Consider the following 25599-nt stretch of genomic DNA (forward strand, 5'->3'; position numbering starts at 1 on the left):
TACACACGATTGCTATGTCAATAAACATCATTTTGCCAATATTTTAGAGACCCCCCAACATTTCCCAAATCATGTTTTCAAGGGATCTCATGTCTGTTTCAGGGGATCTCGGATACCCCGTGTACCCCCGTAGTTTGAACGGTGAGCAAGCCCATTCACTTTTTTATGCTGATAAGAGAATTACAATGGTTTTTCATGTGACAAAAATGTGCGATTAAATTGCGATTAATCGCGAGTTAACTATGTCAGTCGCGACATTAATCACGATTAAATATTTTAATCGCTTGACAGCACTAATATATATATGTAATTAAATATTTATACAGATATTTATGAAGTGTATATATGGTATGTAGTATATATTTTGTAATTATTTATATAGATATTCATGAAGTGTATATATGGTATATAGTATATATTTTTGTAATTATATATTTATATAGATATTTATCAAGTGTATATATGGTATGTAGTATATATTTTTGTAATTAAATATTTATATAGATATTTATGAAGTGTATATATATGGTATGTAGTATATATTTTTGTAATTATATATTATATAGATATTCATGAAGTGTATATATGGTATATAGTATATATTTATTTTTGTAATTATATATTTATATAGATATTCATGAAGTGTATATATGGTATACATTTTTATAGGTGTATTAATGTAGTTTGGATTTTGGGGTAGTTATAAAGGGGTGGGAAATAAAAAAAAAAAGTATTGTACTTCCCACTCCTTTTTCAAACAATGTGCGGTGTTTTGTAATGTCTTAGTTCTTTATGTGTTTTTTTTCAATTTCTCATTTTCTTTCTTTTGTATGTACAAATAATTACATACATTTTTTTTATGCATGCTCGAAATAAAAATAAATAAATTCATTCATTCATTCAAAGTAGAAGGCAGCTGGCAAGTAGGCTGCATAAACCCCAGTGAAGTTTCAACCTTGGTAAGAATGCCATGATGCTGACAATGAGAATGATTAAAACACAAGTAGACGGTTTAATTAATTTGGCAAACCGGTCCTTATCGGAAACCCAATTTAGGATGGAGTTGCGTGCGCGCGCACACAGTGAGCTAATCAATAATTTAAAGTGTAACTTGTTAATTTGTCACAGCAAGGTGCTGTCTAATGAATGAACTGCTAAAATGTAAGAGAGCAACTTCAGAACCGCTACCTACAGAACATTCATGACCAATGCATGAAGGATCTCTTTGCAAATTTAATCACAGTGTAGACACTTACATCTCAACACATCCAAGATAAGATCCATATCAGTGGTAAGGACCTTAATTCCTTCCATGCTGGCGATAGTCCAAATTGGCACAAACTGGTCGCTGTCCATTTGAGAAATCAAGTAAAGGTCCTTCGATAAGTTCTCCCTGTTGGACAGAGAGAAAGAAGCTGAAACGTGCGCTCTGAGTGAGAATTGGCTGCAAAACATTTAAAAGCCGTCGGTACCTGCTGAAGCAGAATTCCAGCTCTTTCTTCAGAGACTCGCGCAAGCTTTCTGCAGAGAGAGGCTGATCTTCAGACAGTTTGGATTCTGTACAAGAAAAAGATGCAGATGCACAAAGCTTGGCTATTCCAGTCCAAATCACTGATAATACGCATCCATCACCCAGTACTGAGCTTTAATAATAATTAAAAAAAAAAAAAGTTTAGAACCTTTAATCAAATTATGCTTTACTGACCATTACAACCAGTCAGAGGATTTGGGTCAGAGGGGTCCATGCCGTTGACCACACCATCTGCTGCGGCCGTGGTGCTGTTGTCCATGAGAGCAGTGAAGCCAGGTGTGTATGTTTTACACCCAGTGGACTCTGAAAGAAGGGACCCACACCATCAGCTCAGGACAAAGCACCTTTATCATTCTGCACGATAAAACATCAATATTTCTGATCAAAAAACTATCAAGTCTTGTAATTACCTTCACTTATGTTCGACTGGGACCAGGGGGAAGCCTCGGTGCCATCCACAGGAGCCTCACTAGGGACAGCGGGCATCTCCTGCCACACTTTGGCATTAGGGTTCAGACCTGCTCCCTTTGAGGTCACCTGAGGGGACACACACACACACACGGTCACATGCACAGCCCATGACAAATACTTTGGACAGAATACTCCTCCCCCCATTCCTATTCCTGATAAATGAACAAAGACACCAGGATAGCGTTCTCATTATTCTGGGGATATCAGAACAGTGCTGAGTGATTTGTAAACCTCATGTTCATGCCAATACTCTCTCTTTAAACTAAGCAAGGTAAAAAGGTAAGCATGTAACCATCTACTACACGTTGATAAAAAGCAACAAATTTACGACAACTTAAAAAAAAAAAAAAAAGCCACGAGGAAGTTCTGCAATCCTAGTTTTTCCGAGCTGTAATTGCATTGTTTACACAGCAGAGGGCGTACAATTAGCACGAATATGCCTGACTTCAATGAAGGCACAAGTAACACAGCTCCAATGTTGAAAAAAAAAATCTAAAATAGGAAAGGACTGATTGACTAAACATTTAATATAAAATCAGAGTTCTATACAGACTGATGAAAGCTGAAGAGAGAAGCAAATGGAGGTCGTAGAATCATGTTAATAAATCTTAAGAGGCAGGCCATTTATCATCAACTTTTCATTTTTAATAAAATGAATCAGTTAAACAGGCCATTATAATTTTCCCCTAACCTTCATAAATGTGGGCAAATAATTATTTTAAAAAATGGAAAAGGTTTTTATTTAACCAAAGAAATATTTACATTAGACAGGAAAATAAATGCATTTCTTTTGGTAATTTTAATATTTTTTTCAAAAATGCCTTTGGGGAAATTAAATCGTGAATATCATGAATGAATTGTTGCACGCCTAGTAAAAGTAAATGAAAGCAGGTTGCCCACAATATAACGATGATTGGTTTAAATAATCAGGAGTCTACAGTATTTTTAGCTCCACCCATATCCATGGTTCTGGTCACACAGTTAAAATGGGTAACCAAACTCAGCACAGGTACCCGAGTACAGCACATCACACTTGGTGATGGAAATGATTATGACTGAAGAAAATAAATGCACATAACCTGGGGGGGGGGGGGTTGTTGGGGAATGATCCTTGAAAGTTTGTTATACATTTATAAAACGTTGTTAAACATAATTGAGAGATTGATTACATACATAAAAACACACCAGTGCAAAATCAAGCCACAAAAAGAAACTAGCCAACCGTGTCCCATTTCACAGCGCAATAAATTTTAAACTACAAAACGAAGCATTATTCTTCACCATCAGTAATAAAAGGTTACCAATAACTCCGTGAAGAGTCATATGGTACACAGCGGTACTCCTACTAAACTGATTGAGCAGATTACTGATTACGTAAGACCTGCCTCACTTTTGGAGTCCACGGAGAACCGGCTTATCCCGACTATTCACACTAGGAAGATAAAATAGTACACCAGCAACCAGATAGCCAGATGGCCATTCCCAGCGTTTCCATTTATAATCCTGAAGACGACCATCACATTTCACACAAAAATCCATCACAGTTGCATGTAGTTAACGCAGTATATACAAAGATCTCACTGATCAGCTCACTTTCAAAAATGAGTAATATGAAAAGATAGGTGAGGGAAGTCAGAGGATTATAAAAATGGTACAACACTCATTTACCAGTTTATCAGACAATTTTATCAGGTCACGACCAGAACAGTTATCGTACTAATCTGTTGCTTTGTACCATGTATCAGCTCCCTCTTCTCCAACCAGCAAAAAAAAAAAAACCCTCAGCTCTGATCAGCTGTGATTTCAGGGGTGGGCCGTTCAAGGGAGATGCCGCTGTGGTATGAGGAGTGTTGCTGGGGGTTTTAAAAACAGCTCACTGCTGTAGTGAGAAACAATGAAGAGTAGCTGATTATTAAACATTGCGCTTAGCAAAAAGCTAAGAGGTAAAGTGTGCACTGGACACCTACAGGGAGGACTAACAAGGTAGGGGTTTACGTCATCTGATGACTCTAATGCAGACCCCATATTTGGGACTCAATCACAGGTTAGCCTTGACATCGATTTCCTTTTAAACCGTGAATAGGTTCATCCGTTTACCAATGATCATTTTCCTTTGGTACTGACAATTAGCCTAAGGGGCGAAGGACAGTGCTTTCTGGATGCACGGTTTGTCATCTTGTACAAATTCATGCAAACAAGAAGCCACTCTAGGACAAGTTTGGGTTTTTCTGGAAAAACACTATGCAGGTTGGCATGAGACATGGCATAGTCTCCCCCCAAAAAGCCCTCAGGGCAAGCACTTGCACCACAAGGCTGAGCTAATTACAGCACTCTAATCATGTGAAAAGTCTGGTTTTATATAGCAATAACAATTGCAACCCTTTCCCCAGTATAATTAAATAGGACACGACATGATGCAATCATGCTACTCGGTTCAGTTCGGCTGATTTGAGCCCACACCACCATTTACATCTGGTCTCTGGAAAGCTCCTGGGACCGAAAGTGGCATTCGCAATTCAGCAATTGGAGCAAACTCTGGACTCGTCGAGTCACTTGAGGCCAAAATGTTTATTTAAAAAAAAAAAGTTAACTAACTTGTTATAAGTGCTACTTGATTCAATAACCACATCACAGACTTCCACAATATTGACAAGAATAATATTGGCATAATTCTCACTGGAGCTTTGTTTTATTTTATTTTTTCTGTGTGTTTGTGTAGTTTGATGTTTGAGTGTTTTCTCCACCGGTTGTGGGGTAGCTCCGGACCTAGTTTTGGGCGTCGGTTCCCTCCAGGCCTTGATTCGCCGTGGGCGATGCCTGCGCTCCCAGCTGTGGACTGCATTGAGCTCGTTGCTCATTTTACTTCATGGTTGTCCAGCGCTCTGCGCTTTAACGCTTGGCGTGATGTTCCGAGCGATGTTGCTCGGTGGTGTCGCGGCGGCTGTACAGGCGGTTTGGGACACACCAGCGCTCTGCGTGGCGGAGCTTCTGTGCTTGCTTTGTGGATCCATGGCGTGGTGTTTGAGCGATGTTGCTGACGGCGTCACGACGGCAGTGCTGGAGATGTGGGACTTGTTTTCGTGCGCCTTTTGGTGGGACTGTGGCTGCTACACCACGGGAATTACATCCTGACCCCTACTTGGTGGACTTTTTATTTTCATTTATTTATTTTTTATTATAATTTTTTTATTTTCTTTCTTTGTCTACTCTTGTTTGTGTGTCTATGTTTGAACCTCCTGTAAAGCATCTTTGAGTACCATGAAAAGCGCTATACAAAACAGATGTATTATTATTAAGAATGACTTGACACATTTTAATAGCTCACTGGCCCTTTAGACTTTGACCAGACTTCGAACCGAGCCGAGCTATGGATTAGAACTAAAACAGCCATGTGCAATGGGAGAAGCTTCGAGATGCCAATCCGCCACCGAGACCGAGATGAACAAGATCGACGCCAATTAAATTCAAAAGCAGACGACATTCCCCTTTTCCACAAGTTGATAGTTCTGAAGTCTTAAGGTTTTTTTTTTTTTTCGGGGGTGGGGTGGGGTGTTAGAGTGTGCCTGTTCCTTTAAAATGAGCCACTGTTCACCCCACCCACCTCCTCCAGCCAATTAGGTAGCACTTTCCTCATGAATATTCATTCAGTTCTGAAACCAAGCAAGAACAACCAGATGAGAGCTTGGCATAATTCTCACGAGCGCTGCTTGTGACATAGAAAGGGGAGCCAAACCTGAACAGCTTGTTGAAGCACATGTTTTCTGAAATAAGCGACCAAAAAAAGAGAAAAAGGTATCTTCTTTCAGTTTGCGGGTTGGTCGGCACTCAGAAAACCACCGAATGCATGTTCACAAGCACTGAAAGTGCGAGTTTCATTTTTGTCCCCTTTAAGTTCTTCGAATAAACTGACAGCTGTGCTTCCTTTTGCAATTTTAAAACGGGCTGTCGAAATGATTGTCGTGTAAAAGTTCAGCCACATTTTATGCACATTTCTAATATGAAATCTTAGAGTCAAGGAGGGGGAAAAAAAAAAAAAAGATCCCAAAAAGTATATACACTATTGTTTGGGTCTTGTGACTGAGCATCACACCTCATTCATTCCCAATGTACTATTTGTCAAGCTTTTAGCTGGGCTGTGTTTGAAATCAAATGATATGTCTCAGTTATTTAAAAACAAATAAAATCAGTCACGCATTCTCTTTTTTTTTTTTAAAGCAACTGAGCTAAATCCACTTCAGCTGTTCCATGGTAGTAGGGCTGTAGGTGTTCTTTAAAAAAAAAAAAAGATAAAATATAAAAAACCCCACACCCACCACCCTATTGAGTGCCAGAAGCTACACAAACCGACCACTTGCACTCTTTTCTCTTCCATAAATAGTCAAGTCCTAAATTACAATGTGAAATAAACGGTGAAAAGAAAAAGGGTTCAACTTGGGCACGCAAGGTTGCAATATACAAGAACAGTTTATTCATAGGCTGTGAGTTATAAAGCACATGATCCTCTGTCTGTTAAAAAAAATATTAAGGCTGACAAAGCATGTCTACCTGTGAATAGATCATTCATCCTTGTGTGGGATCTGAAACTTTGTGCTGCTCTTTGATTCAATCAGTCAGTCTGGTTGCTCAGGCTACTCTAAACCAGGGGTCATCGACTGCAAAGTATTTCAGTGGACCAAACCGGATACCTGGTTATAGTTCAACAACTCCAGCTTTCAAACCTTGAACCTATTCAACGCAATCTGCTAAATTTACAAAAACGCATGCCACTGGATAAATGTTTTAGCTGAAGGAAGTTCATCGCCCCAGAGATGAGGACTAGTCCAAAACAGGAGAGGCTCCACGGGCTTCAACGATCTCGTCTTATTTACTCTGATTAGCAAACTGACAACGTGGCTCATTTAAAAATGTCAATGAACAAGCACAGAAGGGTCTCGAATTTAAAACCCATCTCATTTGTTCAGTTAGCAAATGTTAGTCCAAAAAAAAAAAAAAAAAAGGCCGCTTCATTTTACCCAGACACTCCTGAACTTTAAAAACACCCCCACGCGCATACAAATTGTGGCATTTTGCTTTTAGTGTGCACACCAAGGTCAGTTACTCCTCCTGATACTGACTAACAGTTACACTGATGAAAATGGGAAACGTTAACTATAACATCAAGTGAAAAAGCACAAGATACTGCAGTCTTATTTATACCTTTGAGAAACGGCTACAAATTCATCACCATAATCCACAGAAATATCTGGACTGTATACATCTCCCTATTAATAGGGTTATTTGTTCGGTCAGAGCACAATGTTACCTGCAAATAAAACTCAGAGGAAAGGGCCATTATTAAAAAACGTTCTGTTTCCGGTCCACCGGCCGGGTGAGTGCCGTTCGTGCGGGTGAAATTTTTTTTTAACGACGGTTTTTCAACATTTTTTTCGGGTTCGTAAATCTAAAATTGAACTTGACATTTACGCATTCCCAGGGCTTTCCACTAAGGCTCATCCTAGCCAGCCATGACAAATAACAGGCTTTCGTCTAAACGGGGGAACAGGGGCGCTGCGCCCCCTTACCGACTCCGTGAAAACATCCCAGCAACACTACATGACAATGTGTCTGATCATCAAATACGTTATAATTGCTCCAAAAATATTCCAATCGTAGTAGATACACCGCCAGACGGTGCAAAAACAATCCGAATTGGCGTTTTCCAGACTGAGGCGCCATGTTATTTAGTTGTTTACTCGTCACGGCTGCTCTCGCGAGATTTGACATGGGTTACATACAAGGTCAGCTGACTTGTAGCGCGAGATTTCTCGAGACTGAATGACCTTTCACCCACCGGCACGGGAGCTTTTGACAGAAGTAGTTCGCGAGTTGTTTTTGTTGACACTTGGGCATTTAAAGATGTCATCCTGCGGCACGAAGCGGAAGAAAGCCAAAGACTGTCCGGGGCAGAAGATGATTACTTCTTTCTTTTTCAATGTTGACAGACAATTTGTTACAATTTCCCTCTCAGATAGCCTCAGAATGTCCCATTGGAGCATTTTTCAAAGGCTTTGCACGGCGGGGGGGACAACCGGCACCATCTCCCCCCCCCCCGCTTCGCTCCCTCGCCATGGTGAGCGCCCTCATACTAAATTTTTCTAGAAAAAACCCTGAATAAGTAGCCGGGGGGGGGGGGACCACCCAGGGTTAAATCTATTTTCCACAGACCATTTATTTATTTATTCACTTTACTCAAATACAAAATAAAATGGCAGTAAATCTCTCTTTTCTTGCGTATTGCATCATGAGGCGTTCCTGGCTTGTAAATCTCTTATTTTCGGTGCATGACACATTCACGCAACCGAATCCGCGCGCACACCGCATGTTGGGGCGCGGATGAGTTACTCTCCCTTGATCAACGGTTCAGTTTGACATTATTGTCAGTCCGTTAGATAAACATTTAATTTATTAAAATCGAAAATTAATATTTAGAGCCTGTGGGCTACAAAAATAGTCATTAAAGTAGCCGGCTGGACTTAATCGTGTGGCCGCAGCCGGAGCTTGTGGAAAGCCCTGTCGAATCAGCTCTGCGCATGCGCCGTGCGGCACAAAAAAATGGCAGCCACCATGAAGGAAGGAGATCCAGAGTTTTCAAACATTTGCTTAAGTGTGAAATCGCAAAATGGTATTCTAGCGAACAACAAAATAGTAAAGATTCAGAAAAACAAATCATTCAGTGATCATTTTAATAGTGTAATTTCATCCAAACTAGGCCTAACGCTCGATTTAGAACTACAAAAAGTCCGTGTGTCGGACATTTTAAGTACCTTTGTAAAAGTTTTGCAAATGTTGCAGTCAGCATTTAAAATGCTAACTTAGTTTTTGTACAAGTTTCAGTTGATTTAACTGTCATATTTTATTAAATGTGTCTGCTTTTGTAATAAAAAAAAAGTACTGAAAGAAAACGCAAACAGCATTGCGATTTCTTATCCATCCATATATAATGTGTAAAAAAAAAACCTCCCTCCCGACTGAAATTTTTTTTGCCCACCCGGTGGACAGGAAACGGATTTTTCAGGATGGCCAAGAGGCCATTATCTGCCTCGGTTTCTTGACTTTATTCTTCACAGCCACCAAAGCCTTTCAGCAGGACAGGGCTCGAAATTAACTTTTTTTCTTTGTGTCCCCCAGTGGTCCCGAATTCTGTGTTGTATTGTCCCGAATGGAAGCAATAGTGTCCCCATTTATTTCCTCTCTGAAATAACCAGTGGTTAATATTATCATATGAAGTTACTATTATATTTGTAACTATGTGATTTTGAACCCTTTATATCATTTTTACAATAAGTCACAAAACACAAGTGACACATGTCCTATACATCATCTACTTCAAAATTACAGTTATTGCATTTTCAGTTTATTAAACTTTGGCGATCTCACTGTATGAATAGATACCCGTTTATTTAAAGGGGCCAACTAGCTCATTCAGAAAATGTTTCAACTCCCTACATCTGCAGTACACTTTAGTTGAAAATAAGACCCCTTTTATGTTCATTTCATCTACTTATACCTTGAATATCTGTTGGCATATATAAAGCCAACTTATTTTCACCATTACCGTTATCCATTTTTATGTAATATACCTGTTGCCCCATTCAGAGATGTTTTGAAAGCCATCAGCCATACCATCAATAGATGAAATGCCCTTGAGCAAGGCACCTACCCCAACATTGCTCCAGGGACTGTAACACTGTAAAAAACCGTAAAGTCACTTTGGATAAAAGTGTCATATCATATAAGTGCAAACAAAGCAATGTAATGCAAGTTTTTTTTATTGTAACCTTTAGTCATAGAAATCATTTACATTATTTACAGTGCTTAATTTCATTTTCTTTGACCTAGATAAATTTCCCATTCATTTCTATGGAATTATTTGAAAAACTACACACATTTTCAAACATCCGCTGCTCTGGCATGCTTTCACCTAGAGACATGATTCAAACTTTAAAACGTAGAGAAACTTCTCCTCTGTGGATCTGGCATTCAACTTTTTGCTAGGTTCTATACTTTTGGCTCAGACCCAGCTCAAACACCATGTGGGTTCCTGGAGAAATTCCGGCTTTATAATGGGTGTCTATTGCGTTGAGCTCGTTAAGTTAGAGTGTAGAGAGCTTGGAAAAATAGCTCAAACTTTCTCATTTAAACTGTGTTTTCAGCCCCAATTTTCACTCTACACACATAATTTTCTCAAAAGTAGTAGCCACACTTGTCCTGATTCACACAATGTGTCTACCTATACGATAGGACTTGCAGTTTTTGAATGAGAAGCCTGAAAGTGAGGAGAGGGCAGGCGCGCAGCCCCATAGACTGCTATTATAAACGTGGCTGCGCTTTGACTGTTAAATCAGAAAAGTCACTCGTTTTTAACTCGCTCTAGTGACCTCAATTTTTACACTACAGACAAAAAAAGGACATCAGTGTGTTCAGGAGAGCCTTGTGGCACTCACTGTGACATAATTTTGTGAATATCTCCTTCCGTTTTCGTGTAAACTCCCGTTGTTTGGAGGGAGCGCTCTGACAGAAAGCTGCCCTTTTTGTGTGCCCCTCCCCCACCCGCGCGCTGAGCAGAGAGAGACAAAAATACAGTCCAGCTCAGCTCCGGCAACTGTGACTGTTACGCGCACTGCATCACTCTCACGATTTCCCCCGGGGGAATTGTCGTCTCTAGATCTATTTTTTTCCATTGTCCCGGGATTGTCCCAGATATGATAATTTTGTGTCCCGATGACATTTTTTATGGTCCCCGGGACGTCGGGACACCGTTAGTTTCGAGCGCTGCAGCAGGACCTTTAAATTAACGAGGAAGTTGAGGTTCCAGACATGGATTCATCTCGTGCTTCACATTACATTCCAAGCACACTGGCTTCGGTGCATTCTTATCTAAAGCAGATCGCAAGTTTAAACATTGAAGCTGTTCCTCTTGTCGCAAGGATTCTCTGGCGCACTGCCATCATACGGGTTGTTTTACAATCGGGTACAAAGTTTGTGTCACAAGGGTCCAAAATTCAAACTGATTCAAACTGGTTCTTGTACCAGTTTTTAAGTGAAGGACAAGTTAAAGAACAGATTTCAGGTAATTTTTTGACACGTGTATGGTAGTTTTGTGTAATCTGCTATAAGATGGGAGAAACAAATGAAGTGATTCTCGGAGAGGACTTTTTTTTTGACAATTCAGAATCCACTACTTCCATAGTGCTTTTAAATATAAGGCTGTAAGCTTTATGTTAGTTGTCTCTAATATTTATGTCCCAATATCTTGACCACATTTTAGGATGAAAATCATTTTAGATATGTTATTTTATATTGAAAAATTAGCTGTCTCGGAGAGGACTTTTTTTTGACACAATTACATACTAATTTGATCAAAATAGTCTGAAAACTTACTGGCATTCAACATTAAAACTTAACTATGTTTCCAATGATATGGAACCAAATATTTGTTTTATGGTATAAAGAATGACTTAAGTGCATCCCTTTTGGAGCTACCTGTGGTCAAAAAAGTACTTTTCTAAATGACACGAGTAATTTTGCTAAATATGACATATGCCATACATTCACCAAAAATAACGTTATCACCAGATTTTTTTTTGCATGGTAACTAGAGCTATCACAGGGCTACAATAAAACAACCAAGTTTATTTAGTCAAGCCTTTTGATATTGAAGTGTTAAATGTGATTTTTAGCTTGCGTACCCTGATTGTAAAACAACCCATACATAAATCAGTTTTCCAGATGCAGCGACCGATACCTGATGGAGTGTCGTCACTTTCCAGTTCAAACAGGAAACTATTCCTCTATTAAACCACGCTGATCCGAAACCGTTATTTCTGAAACACACATCTCGACTGGGTAATGATCACTTCCTTTACAGTACTTGATCAAGATCAGTATTTTAGATAGCTGCTACACACCAAGATTATCACTTTTTTTCTAGCTAGCTGGGGAAGTGTGCTTGAAACACCATATTGCATTTCATCTCTGCTTCGTGGAATGCAAATTTAAAGAAACCTTTAACCTCAGGGTGGGTGAGAATTTCATTCCAACCCTTGGCATTTCTAACAGAGCAAGACTGATGTCAAGGAATAGCTTGAAAATTAAACCCTTAAGTTCTGCTTCAGTCTTTGAATTTTCCCTTTAAAAAAAAAAAAAAAAAACTACTAAAAAGGGACATGGGTTAAAAAAAAACAAAACTAACGTTTCTTGTGAAAATGTTTGACAGACGACCTGAGAAGTACAAACTCCATTTCAGAAAACAGCCATACAGAGGGAAATATACAAGAGAGACATACCAGAAGATAATCAGCTTGCCAGATACTTGTGCACAAAATATTATATACAACCCCACACATCCTTTTCAGGGCTTCGTAACTAATTAAAATGGCATAAGCAATATACAGTCTAAAAGCTAAATATCTGGTCTTCATACTGCATGAAATGAATAATCTGCCATTAAATACAATTCGGTTTGCAGCTAGGTCATCTTTTTTTATATTAAAAAATTAATTTCTAAATATATGTTTTGGGTAGTCAGATGCCATCATTTAAAAAGTGGTTTCCATTCGGCCCAATAGCTGCAAAAAACATGAACAGCACGTTACACAGTGAAGCACAGGTCTAGTGCCCCTGCTGGCTGGCTGCAGTATAACATGTAGCACCACCCATTCCTGTGTTCCAGTGAACTTTCCATGGCACATCTCATTGAAACCATCTTTCCATCTACAGCGTTTAAAGGAGAAGTGAAGTCATTTTCAACTTGCTTTATTTCTTAATTAACATGTTATTCAATTACGTTTTCGGTTTTAGTAACCTTATATCATGACCCGTATTGGCAACTAATTGCAATTAAATATTCAACTTATCGGCCTATTCGGTTTTTAGCCGTGTTGAATTTAGTTCGTTTGGTCCACGGCAGGCGTCGCTTATCCGCCGCGATCTTCACGAGACTTGTGCGAGACTTTGAAACTTGAAGTGTCAGCGGTGCCATTTTGAAAACTGTTTTGCAAACGAAATATTGCACAAAAACGAGTTTAAATGACGATTACTGCCTACTTTTTTCAAACTTTCCTGATTGCTATCATAACAAACAAAACTTCTGGCTTGATTACATCAGCATTCGAAAGAGGGCATGCGCGTCTTGACAACGTTGGTCACTTTGATTTCCGCGGTACGTTTTAATTCTGTCCTACGATGTCTTGCATAGGTCTCAATGAATCTCGTTTACGGCCACTGCTTTGACATATGGACTGATATTACATAGCATATTTCAAACACTCAACTTGCTATAGCAGTGACAAAACAGCTATCAAAAATGCATTTATTTTTAATAAAATGAGAAACAGAATTTCGATTTAAAAAAAATTGCCTTCAGTTTAGTTTTCTCCCGGAAATTAAATGGGGGGGGGGGGGGGGGGGGGGGATCCTTGGCAACACACTGGACCTCAATATTGGGAGAAGAGGGCAGGCCGGCCAAACGAGTCCGTGTACCCGACTTCAACCCTCATCCTGACTGTACAGACCGGCTGCAAATTTATCAATTTTCACTCCATTTCTATAAAACAGAAGGACATGGAGCCATGTTGTTCACTTTTCTTGCCATCAGATATGCTCGACCCTCAAACTAAACGCACACCATAATCACTCCCCACCCATTACATTTTGGTGACTTATAATTTGATGCACTGTTTGTCTTGTGTGCTTTGGCTCACAAGCTGGAGAATAACACGACTGAGGTGTAACATCATCGAACAGTGCAGCAAGTGGCTTCACAAGCTTGTGCTCACGTTATTGTGGTGATAACTTGGTGTGACCACATAACCTTCAAGGGTTAACCATACCTACGTATACGGGGATTGGGGGGTGGCACAATATTTTGCCAGTCAATAAGGAGCGCGTTTTTCTTTTCATTCCCTTGTAGTTAAATCTACCTGTCCATCAGGAAACCAGTCTTCGTATTTACTTCAAAACTGTTCCTTTAATTCCAACCCCCCAAAAAAAGTTAATCAAAAGCCAGTAATTCGGAACAAGAACAGATGCTTTACCAGAACTGAGTGTGCTGATGTAGTTTACCACAAAAATCCCCTTCATACATGCTGCTGCCTCACACAGATTACACACAGAGGCCACAAAATGCCAGCGCAGTCATTCATGTACAGCATTCTCTCGTGTTATACCACACCACCTGCTCCGGGTCTGACTGGCTGACAGCTTCCATGTTTAAATGGAACAGGTTTCACTGCTCACGTGTAGCATACGTTAAACAGGGCACGTCCCTAATTAACGATTAGACCCTATAGAAGGGGAAGAAGAAAAAAAAAAAAGTGACGATACCAAGAACAGTACTATCTTGCTCCAAATTTCCAGACATGGGTGAGGACAGGTTGATTTGAAAAGTAGGCTACATTCATACATCTTTGCAACTCTTTACATTCTGGCCCGGGAAGTGATGACACGGCTTGCTGAAAAAGCTGACGAAGGAAACGGATAAATGAACACAAGTATTTGCTCATTACCTGCTGCTTCAAGCTAAAAACTGATGTCTCATCTGTTCAGAATAGATCTGTGCATCAGAACGAAAAACCCCAACCCACGGTGTTTACTCCGAGACAAGTACTTAAAAAAAAAAAAAAAAAAAGCAGCCATGGATATTCACATTCAATTCAAATTTTCAGTCGCTGATTCACAGTGGCTTAAATTAATAAATTTATATTTTGGTAGCCAAAAGACAATTAGAAAAAATAGTTGGTAGATACCAGGGGTTTTTCTAGAAAAATTTAGTATGAGGGCGCTCACCATGGTGAGGGAGCGAAGCGGGGGGGATGGTGCCGGTTGCCCCCCCCCCACCGTGCAAAGCCTTTGAAAAATGCTCCAATGGGACATTCTGAGGCTATCTGAGAGGGAAATTGTAACAAATTGTCTGTCAACATTGAAAAAGAAAGAAGTAATCATCTTCTGCCCCGGACAGTCTTTGGCTTTCTTCCGCTTCGTGCCGCAGGATGACATCTTTAAATGCCCAAGTGTCAACAAAAACAACTCGCGAACTACTTCTGTCAAAAGCTCCCGCGCCGGTGGGTGAAAGGTCATTCAGTCTCGAGAAATCTCACTCTACAAGTCAGCTGACCTTGTATGTAACCCATGTCAAATCTCGCGAGAGCAGCCGCGACAAGTAAACAACTAAACATGGCGCCTCAGTCTGGAAAACGCCAATTCGGATTGTTTTTGCACCGTCTGGCGGTGTATCTACTATGATTGGAATATTTTTGGAGCAATTATAACGCATCTGATGATCAGACACATTGTCACGTAGTGTTGCTGGGATATTTTCACGGAGTCGGTAAGGGGGCGCACGCCGAGAGTAAGAGGGCGCAGCGCCCCTGTTCCCCCGTTTAGACGAAAGCCTGGATACAATTCAAAAATAACTTGAGCGAGCTGGATAAGTAAAAAAAAATGTCGTCGTCAAGCTCACGCCAACATCATCCATGGAACGAGAGTTGAGCATTAAAAGTAACTATTCATCACACTGGTTGCTTTTCTGACCGTTTATAATCATTTTAGCCGAATACCCATGTCTTCAATTATACTTAGTACTGCTTGATAACCCCATGACCCGGCGTCACCCTGAAGAGGACGAGTTCCCTTTTGATAATGGTTCCTCTCAAGGTTTCTACCTCATGATGTCTCAGGGAGGTCCCCCCCCACTGTGGCCTCAGGCTTGCTCAATATGGATAAACCTAAACCTACTGCATCAGTCAAAAGTTGACACACTGACTCAGGTTTTTCTGCATGCTGACTTCTACATTGTAGAACAATACCGAAGATGTCAAAGCTATGAAACATCAGGAACCAAGCGGTAAAACAAACAGTGTTGAAAACAAGTCTCACATTTTAGCTCCTTCAAAGTAGCCAGTGTTTACCTTGATGACGCTATTGACATTCTCTTAACCAGCTTCATGAGGATGGCATGCTTTAACAGCTGTGCCTCGCCAAAAGTTGAGGCCATCCTTAAAAAAAAATCCGTTTCCTGTCCACCGGGTGAGCAAAAAAAATTCAGTCGGGAGGGAGTGATTTTTTTTTTTTTTTATATGGATGGATAAGAAATCGCAATGCTGTGTTTGCTTTTTCTTTCAGTACTTTATTACAAAAGCAGACATATTTAATAAAATATGACGATTTAATCAACTGAAACTTGTACAAAAACTTTAAGTTAGCATTTTAAATGCCGACTACAACATTTGCAAAACTTTTACAAAAGGTACTTAAAATGTCCGACACACAGACTTTTTGTAGTTCTAAATCGAGCGTTAGGCCTAGTTCGGATGAAATTACACTATTAAAATGATGACTGAATGATTTGTTTTTCTGAATCTTTATTTTGTTGTTCGCTAGAATACCATTTTGCGATTTCACACTTAAGCAAATGTTTGAAAACTCCGGATCTCCTTCCTTCATGGTGGCTGCCGCTTTTTTGTGCCGCACGGCGCATGTGCAGAGCTGATTCAGTTCAGAGTGCGCGTGCGCTCGGCGGAGGCAGTAGTGTGTCGGAGGGAACAGAAGCAGAGATGACGCTTATTTTGTCTCCGGTAAACCAGTCTTCTCTCGTTCAATTACGTGCTGGCATCAAAAGACACCGTTGGTTGTAAATGAAACCAAACTGAGTGGTTGGAGTGTATTTTCATACACAAATGGAGAAATGTTCGCTGAGTGTTTGTGTAGCCACCACTGTAGACCGTTGTCGTTGTTAATTCATAGCATGCTCAGTTGCGTGAATGTGTCGTGCACCGAAAATAAGAGATTTACAAGCCAGGAACGCCTCATGATGCAATACGCAAGAAAAGAAAGAAGATTTACTGCCATTTTACTTTGTACTTAAGTGAATAAATAAATGGTCTGTGGAAAATACATTTAATCCTGGGAACTGTGTGCACAGGAGTTTATTTTGTGTTTACTCCCCCCCGGCTACTTATTTGTCATGGCTGGCTAGTATGAGCCTTAGTGGAAAGCCCTGGGAATGCGGAAATGTCAAGTTCGATTTTAGATTTACGAACCCGAAAAAAATGTAAAAAAAAACTGGTGTTAAAAAAAAAAAATTTTCAACCGCACAAACGGCACTCACCCGGCCGGTGGACCGGAAACAGAACATTTTTTAATAATGGCCCGAGTGTAATTTCTTGCCGCCTTAATGCGTTTGAGATCAAACAGTCAATAAACCTGTTCAGCAACTGTAGTAATCCATATTACATCAAGCTCAACTAAGTAAAGAAAAATGATATCCATCATTACTTTAAGGCATGTAGTGACATCATAAAAATAAACCAGTGAATTAGGAGTCCAAACTTTTGCCTCGTCCTGTATATTCAGATATCAGTAAAACTGTCTGACATGAGCCTTTTCGTTCTCTTTTTAAAAACAGTGCTACACAGGATTAAACTGAATTATGTACTGGACACTTACATGAATTTCAGGCACATGTCTGCTCAGCTGAGTTAAATTAGTGCCTACAGTTGGACTGCCTGTTGATGCATTACAAAGTCAGCAGAGTAAACCTATTTACAAAGTGCATTAAGTAAGATTAGTCTTGTCCCCCCTCACCCCAAAAGTCTAAGTGTTTGAGAGACGGCCTTTCGATTTCATAAAACCAGTGAAATTTAGTTCCCTCTGAAATTTGATCATTGTGATGTTTATTTCTATAATCTCAAAATATGAGGTCATTCTGTGACGGGGAAATTATTTAATTTGAGGGGATTCCTGAGCAAATAACATGCATGAAATCGCACGGTCAAGCAGACAGAGGAAGTCTGTGTATGCACGCATGCGCATGTTTACCTTTAACAATGCACCGAGTTACATCATCCTGTCACTAAACAAACAGCTGATCACACCGAGGTGCTCGCTGACCACCGATATTCATTAGTTTGGTCCTGCGTTTCTTTTCCTTCGCATATAACTTTTCTTCTTGCTTTGTTGCTGTAGTCGGTCTTTCACATTTCATTCGCACACTCACTTCCTCCGTTTTTCTCTCCTGTTTCAAATTTGTATCCCACAATTCCTTGTGCGTACAGGGAAAGCTGACACGATAAATGATGTATCTTGAATTGGGTCGTGGTGAAGCAGGGAAAAACAGCAGAGAATTTAGGGCCATGTGGCCCCAAATTCACTAATTGTTTTTTTTTTTTTTTTAATCTAATAAAATTTGAAGTCTGATTTGAATTCAGTAGCTTTCGGTCCACTAAACAAAAATCAGGTGTCGGGGAAAATTCTTTTTATGACCAACACTTAAAATCTGAAAGGCAGTCTAGCTTTCAGAGTTCAACATTTGAGTGATCCCCACCCACAAAGCTTCATCCCCCAAGTTCAACAGTGGCCTGTAGGGCATAGATAAAATGACTGATCAGCATCCAAACAAATGAACATTGTGGACAGGAAATCAATTTCCAAAAAGGGTTTTCAGTGACTAACCACACATTTGCTTAAGCCACAGGTTAATGCATTGTTTTTGTTTTTTTTTTAATCATGTTCTACCCACCTTCCGGGTTTTTGTACAAGTTGGTTAAAAATTTTTTATATATATATATATATATATATATATATATATATATATATATATATATATATATATATATAAAAAAAAAAGAGAGAAATCAACAATTGCACCTTTAAGTGCGTCCCAGTCTTTATTCTTGGCAAAATCCTTATTGGCAAGTCTCGTCATTCAGCAGCCATCTTGGTAATGCCCTGAGCAGTTTTCAGGTTACAAGATCAAGCCCCTCTCTCAATAAATAGGCATGATCCATAACTGCACTTTCAATAGCCATCAGGACATTAACAACTGCATGTATACAAAAATCAGTCAAATCTGATAAACTGCTCTTAAAAAAAAAAAAAAAAAAGAGTTTGGTAACTTCCCCCCCAAAATAAGGTTTAAAAAGCTTTTTCCTCCCACAGGTTATATTTCTACACTACATTTGCAAGGTTTCACAACACCAATGGCATTAGTTCAGCTCGCCAGAACACTTGAACAAGCGCAGTGCCAGACAATTTCACGTTCCAGATTCTCTTCCATAGTCTTCAACATCAACTGTGTGCTCGCATCAATGCAACAACATGACTGGCTTAAGACGCTTCCTTGGTTGGCTGTGATGAAGCAGACAATCAGCCATTTGCAGGAATTGGTCACATGTCAATTTTCCCCATAGCAACAAGCTCATGGTGGGCAAGCTAACTTGACATTCCTTGACAACCATAAGAGTGACTGGCGATGAGAAGCAATCCATTTCTATAATAGCTGTTTTTACCTTTTCTGCTGTCTTTTTTTTTAACCTGAATTTTCATGTGCACGTGGAAAAAGTTTGTGGTTTTAACTTCTGTCGCAAGTTAAAGCGAATCATTGGCTGTAAAAAGAGAGGTTTTTGGACTCAAGTTGGTCGCTGCCGAAAGAAATTCACGTGCGAAATGGTGGATTTCTCAGATATGTTTATAACTTGTAATAATTTCTCCTTTTCTACCTTTATCATTCGCTTAAATGTGAGAAGATTCTTGAAAATAAATACAGATATATCCGCCATTTCGCACGTGAATTTCTTTCGGAGGCGACCAACTTGAGTCCAAAAAAACTCTTTGATGGCAAATGATTCGCTTTAACTTGTGACAGAAGTTAAAGCCACAAATTTTTTCCAAGTACACACGAAAATTCAGGTTTAAAAAAAAAAAAAAAAAAAAAAAAGTAGAAAAGGTAAAAACAGCCATTATAGAAATGGATTGCTTCGCATCGCCAGTCAGACTCTTATGGCTGTCAAGGAATATCAAGTTAGCTTACCCACCACGGGCTTGTTGCTATGGGGAAAATTGACACGTGACCAAATCCTGCAAACGGCCTATTGTCTGCTTCATCACAATGATTCGCAAAGATTCTTGAAAATAAATACAGATATGACAAGGTTCGAGGACTGAGTTAGATTTTAGTGACATTTAGGGTAAAAAATCAATTTGTGATATATGGACTGAAAATATATCAGTATAGGGTCAAATTTTCTCAGGAATCTGAAAATGACATCATTTATGCAAAATCTTTAATAGTCGATTGGGTCGATTGACTTCATCACTCAATGGTCATGACAATACTTGAAAAATTGGTAAAAACGGATGTGAAATTGTGTCATAAAAAAAAAAAAACTTGATCTCACTTCAGAAAAGATTTTAGACCAAAATAATGTAAACTGGTTGTAGTCCATATAAATGGGTATAATTGATTAAATTTTGGTAACTCTACATTCAAAATTGAATGAATGCAAGTTTTTTTTTTTTACAACCGTGTGTATTTTTTTCACGAACTGAAAATTGATATGGGTAGGGTCAGTAAAAGTACTAATTTTACTTATCTGGTGTTAGAATTAACTTATGTATTGGGTACTGTCTTATTCCCAACAAAATTACAAAGAGATTGATGTATAATACATGCAGGTTTATCATTATATAAACTCAACAGGAAGAATGAAAAGCCAAATCCTTACCCAGAAGCTCAAAATTCCGAAAAAATTGTGTCACATGACGTTCGTTGATGAAACTGGCTGGTATGACATCATTACTTGCTGCAGCCACTGAAACTGATACTTATTTAAAAGAACACAACATAAACTCTTATTCTAAGTTTAATAGATAGCAAGTTTATCACTATTTTGCAAACTGCAACAGGATTAATGTGGATGTTCAAAATATTTTGTCACCAAAAATAGGTCATTTTCGCCTACTTTAACAAAAATCATGCAAAAAGTCAAGTAAGGGCTGATCATACAGCTTTTTAGGTGTTATATTCTGAAATTACAGCATTTTTTCTATAAGGAAAACACAAAACATTGCATATAGGGCCTTTATTTATTCAACAATATTTTTTTCACACCGATGTCACAAAAATCTAACTCAAAGTTTCAACCTTGTCATATATAAATTCAGATACATCCGCTACTTTGCACGTGAATTTCTTTCAGCAGCGACCAACTTGAGTCCAAAACACACTCTTTTACGGCCAATGATTCGCTTTAACTTATGACAGAATTTAAAGCCACAATTTTTTTCCAAGTACACATGAAAATTCGGGTTAAAAAAAAAAACAGCCATTATAGAAATGGATTACTTCGCATTGCCATTCAAACTCTTATGGCTGTCAAGGAATGCCAGATTAGCTTGCCCACCACAGGCTTGTTGCGGTGGAGAAAACTGACATGATCAATTCCTGCAAATGGCCTATTGGATTTTTTTTTTTGGGCATACGTGCACACAACTGCCATATACGGTGTTAAAGACTTCTATAGATTTCCGTTCAGGATCCTTTCAGTGGCTCGTCTCTACGCTTATAACATCTCTGATAAGTTCACGCTGGAGTCATGACGAGGTATAATATAACCCGAGATACTTCAAACAACTTCACGTCAACCCATTAAAGGATTTAAAGAGACGTAATGACCCGGACGGCTGTTTCTCATCCGCTCCGTCTGAGGAAAAAGCAGAAGCGCAGATTCGTCAAGTATTTTGTGATATTTTCCTCCAAGTCCAACACTGATCTAGTCTGATCCCAAAACCGGAGGCAGTTTAAACCAGGACTAATTCATTTTAAAGAGAGAAGTAGTAAAGGGGGAAAAAAAAAGTCAGCCTGGGTTTTTCAGCAAGGCTCCAGCTTGTGATGCTGAAATATTTAGTAGCCGGACATGTCACATGGCAGTGGGGGCGCAATTGTAAGCAGGCACCTGCTCCAAAAAGCGCTTCAGCTCTCAAAAACAGCTGTTACACACCATCACCTTTTAAAACACCATATAGATGCAGTTAAGGACTTTTCAGCGCCTTCAGACCAAGCTGAGGAGGTTTCTTTTGGAGGAAAATCATACACCGGATGCACAATTTGGTCGATGTACGTTCTACACCACACACAAAAACAACCTCAGGCCTGGTCAGTCACACAGCAAACTGGTTCAATAAGTGGATAAAAACCACAAAAAACAACAAGTTTGAATACTTGGACTAATAATAAACCGTCCTGTATTGTTAGTCTAAATTAGTTAGTCGATAAGACCAGTGGGTCATATGACTGCCTCAGGAAAGCGATATTAGCATCTTCCAGGCCTCTGATTAGCCTGCAGACCTGACATTAGCCTGCTAGCTTGCTAACTCCTCAGCGAAATTACTGCAAAAACAAACAAATAAACAAAAGCAAAAACACCCGGTCAGTCATAATCCTCTTTTCATACAAACTCAAGTCCAGTTAAAGTGAAAACAAAAGCCGTGGGTTAAAAAAGTAACGCCAAGATCCATATTAGCATAAATATCTGACTGCTAACGTTCTTAATTCATGAAACAAACGCGTGAATTAAAGAGAAAGAAAAAGAATTTACTTTTCTTCCAACATTCGGAATTAAGTTTTTTTTTTTTAATCACACGCTTGGGGTCTTATTTGACGTGTTAAGAGAAAATAAATGAGTCATCGATATGATAGTCGAGCTAGCAAGAAAGGAAGCCTTTAACGTGACTAGCCAAGTGACGCCTTCACGCCATGACCAACGGCCATTGAGCTAGCCGTGTGTGCTAACCAGGCTAGCAAGCCAGCCCAAATTAACACCTGGCCTTATTTAGGTTTAGATTGCTTGCTGCTGAGCAAGCTTTTTTTTTTTAAATACTCGTTTATCATGATTTGGAGGTGAAAGGGAAAGACGGATGAACATTAGAGGAATTAAATGTCACCAGGCCCTGACTCACCATACTGCCCTCCTCGCAGGGTCTCGCCTCAGCCTCAGCCTCCCCGCGGGCTTTCAGTCCCGGCTCGGCCTCCTCCTGCAGCGGCTCTCCGCCCTGGTCTGAATTCATCGGCCGCTCCTGGCGTCACTGCTTCTTTTTCTTCTCCTCCGTCCTTCCTTTTCTCTCCCTCTCTCTCTGGCCTCTCCCACGTGTCTTATTACCGCCTTTTTATTCGTTTCTCTCAAGAATCCGCAAGCTAACTAAGGATTACAGACAACAAACCGATATACAGCACCGTGCTATCTAATCTAAAATGCTACTTTTATCTGCTTTGCCTTATTCAGCTAGTTCTCAGATCTATGCTAGCTAGCTAAGACTAGGAGCCACCGTATGGGCTAACTAGCTCGCTAGCTGACTATCAATGCATCGATAATATGAAGCAAGCTCAGACTGGTTATGAAACAGACGACGACGACCAAAAAAAAACGCAAGCGTGGGAAAAAAAAATAAAAGGAGCTCACAGTTTTTATCCTAAAATATCTTTCTAGCTAACAACACAAGCGCCGATGTTGTGCTGCGCGGTGCAAACCGAAGCGGACACACAGGGGACACGCACTTTTGCCTACGAGCGGGCAGACATTAATGCGATCCTCCGCCGTCGTCCCGACTTCCACTGCGACCTCTTGATGCCCTCTGAAGTTTTCTTTTAACTTCCGGTTAACAGCCACCTTTATGAACAAAGGTCAATCCCAAACGGCGCCATCTTCACTACTTAGGCGCACTACATAGCATAGGAATGAACCTGTTTTCCTTGCTAGATGTAGTGCACTATATACATAAATCACTGCGATTGGTCCGGCTCCCTCGAACAAAATGGCTGCCAGAAACATTTTCTAAAATAAAAGTCCCAGCACTAGAAGATTATCAGCTCAGCGTATTTTGATTTTTTTTTTCTTTTCGTTCTCCAAATAATGAACAGTTTATATTAATCATTCCCACACTGACTGATTTTATGACTTTATATGAAACAAAAGTTATACAGACTGTACAAAAGTCTGAGGCACATGCAATTAAATGCTGTAGAGAGAGAGAGAGGGAAAACATGCCTTCAAAAATAATGAAATTAAATGCTGTAGAGAGGTAGAGAGAGAGGGAAAACATGACTTCAAAAATAATGAAATTAAATGCTGTAGAGAGAGAGAGAAGGAAAACATGACTTCAAAAATAATGAAATTAAATGCTGTAGAGAGGTAGAGAGAGAGAGAGGGAAAACATGACTTCAAAAATAATGAAATTAAATGTTTCTACGTTTAAAAAAAATACCATCAAGATCAGTTAGCAGTAATACATGAAAAAAGTCAATGTTTGGTCTGAGACGACCCTTTGCTTAAAAAAAAAAAAAGCAGTCTGATCAGGTGCCGAGGTGTAGGTTTTACTGAGCAGAACCGGCCACAGTTCTTCTGGACACTTTGACTGTCACACTTGCTTCTTAATTTCGCACCAAAACCCAGTAGCCTTCATTATGTTTTCTTTTTTAATCTGAAAAGTGCTCTCTTAGCGGCGGTACAGTGGTGTAGTGGTTAGCACTGTCACCTTACAGCAAGAAGGTTCTGGGTTCGAGCCCAGCGACTGACGGGGGCCTTTCTGTGTGGAGTTTGCATGTTCTTCCCGTGTCTGTGTGGGTTTCCTCCGGGTGCTCTGGTTTCCCCTACAGTCCAAAGACTTGCAGGTTAGGTTAACTGGTGGCTCGAAATTGACCGTGAAGGGTTGTTTGTCTCTATGTGTCAGCCCTGTGATGATCTGGTGACTTGTCCAGGGTGTACCTCGCCTCTTGCCTGTAGTCAGCTGGGATAGGCTCCAGCTTGCCTGTGACCCTGTACAGGATAAGTGGTTACAGATGATGGATGGAAGTGCTCTCTTATGTAATATGCTGCTTTCTTTACTGACATGCAAACATTTTTCTGTAACGTTTAATTTGTACTGGAAAACTAATGTTTGGAAATCTAAAGTGTTTTTGGACTGATTCCACAATGTAGACGTCGTAAAATAGAAATCTATAACAAAGTTTGTGTTAAAAAATATAGGATGCCAAGACTTGTGCTTATCACTTACCGGTCCCGTGACCAGGCGTGGTCGTGGGGGTGCTGTCCTGATAAACACACCAGCTCTCTCCATCTCTCACGATCATGTGCCATTCTCTGGGTCTCCGCAAAGCTTCTTTGGGTCCACTCTGTGATGTTGTCGGCCCATTTCTTCCTCTGTCTGCCTCTTCTTCTGCGGCCCTGGACCGTGCCTTGGAGGATGACTTTGGAAAGGCACTGGTTACATGTCTGTACCATCTTTGGACTTTGAAAAGGCTGGATCTGGTTACATGTCTGTACCATCTGAGTTTTCTCTTTTGATAGAGGGCTCTGGGTAGAGGTAGCACCTTTGTGGCTTAGCAGCTGCACTCTTCGAGTGGCTAGGTGCACTGGTCCTCACCCATCTCCGAAATCTCTCACGTCTGGCTCCAAGTGCTACCCCCTGGGCAACGGCTTCAGCTGGCCAGCTAAACGACGTGAGAAGGCGGTGTTGACACGGCACCGCTGGGCGGAAGGCTTCCCTGGATGAAGTCAACGGCCAGGGTGGATGATTCCTGTAAGAAGGGACAACGGCCTCGTGTCCGCGACCAAGGCGAGCCACCTAATTGGAGGACTTTGGCTGTGGTCAGGCCTGGAGAGGGTTGGGCTCCGTTAGGCCATACTTGCCCAAGACACGCTGAACATGATGAACACAACAACAACATTTCATACCGGATCGGTCGTCGCCCAGGATAACAAGGACCGCGCCCACTGCTGCTCATCAGG

General features: G+C 40.1%; 1 protein-coding gene across 3 annotated transcripts in view; it reads right to left on the reverse strand.

Annotated features, from left to right (window-relative positions):
* Positions 1 to 23439, reverse strand: part of larp4aa (La ribonucleoprotein 4Aa) — a 40299-nt gene extending 16860 nt beyond the window's left edge. For all 3 annotated transcript variants that reach the window (XM_060938448.1, XM_060938447.1, XM_060938446.1), the window contains exons 1-5: positions 22775 to 23439; positions 1942 to 2068; positions 1706 to 1834; positions 1473 to 1557; positions 1257 to 1393 (exon numbers count right to left, since the gene is read on the reverse strand). In XM_060938448.1, coding sequence (XP_060794431.1) covers positions 1257 to 1393; positions 1473 to 1557; positions 1706 to 1834; positions 1942 to 2068; positions 22775 to 22882 — 586 coding nt within the window. In that variant the 5' untranslated portion in view covers positions 22883 to 23439. The remainder of the gene's footprint in view (positions 1 to 1256; positions 1394 to 1472; positions 1558 to 1705; positions 1835 to 1941; positions 2069 to 22774) is intronic.
* Between the last annotated feature and the right edge of the window lie 2160 nt (positions 23440 to 25599).

This window comes from Neoarius graeffei, chromosome 13 (assembly GCF_027579695.1).
Source record: "Neoarius graeffei isolate fNeoGra1 chromosome 13, fNeoGra1.pri, whole genome shotgun sequence".
NCBI lineage: Eukaryota > Metazoa > Chordata > Actinopteri > Siluriformes > Ariidae > Neoarius > Neoarius graeffei.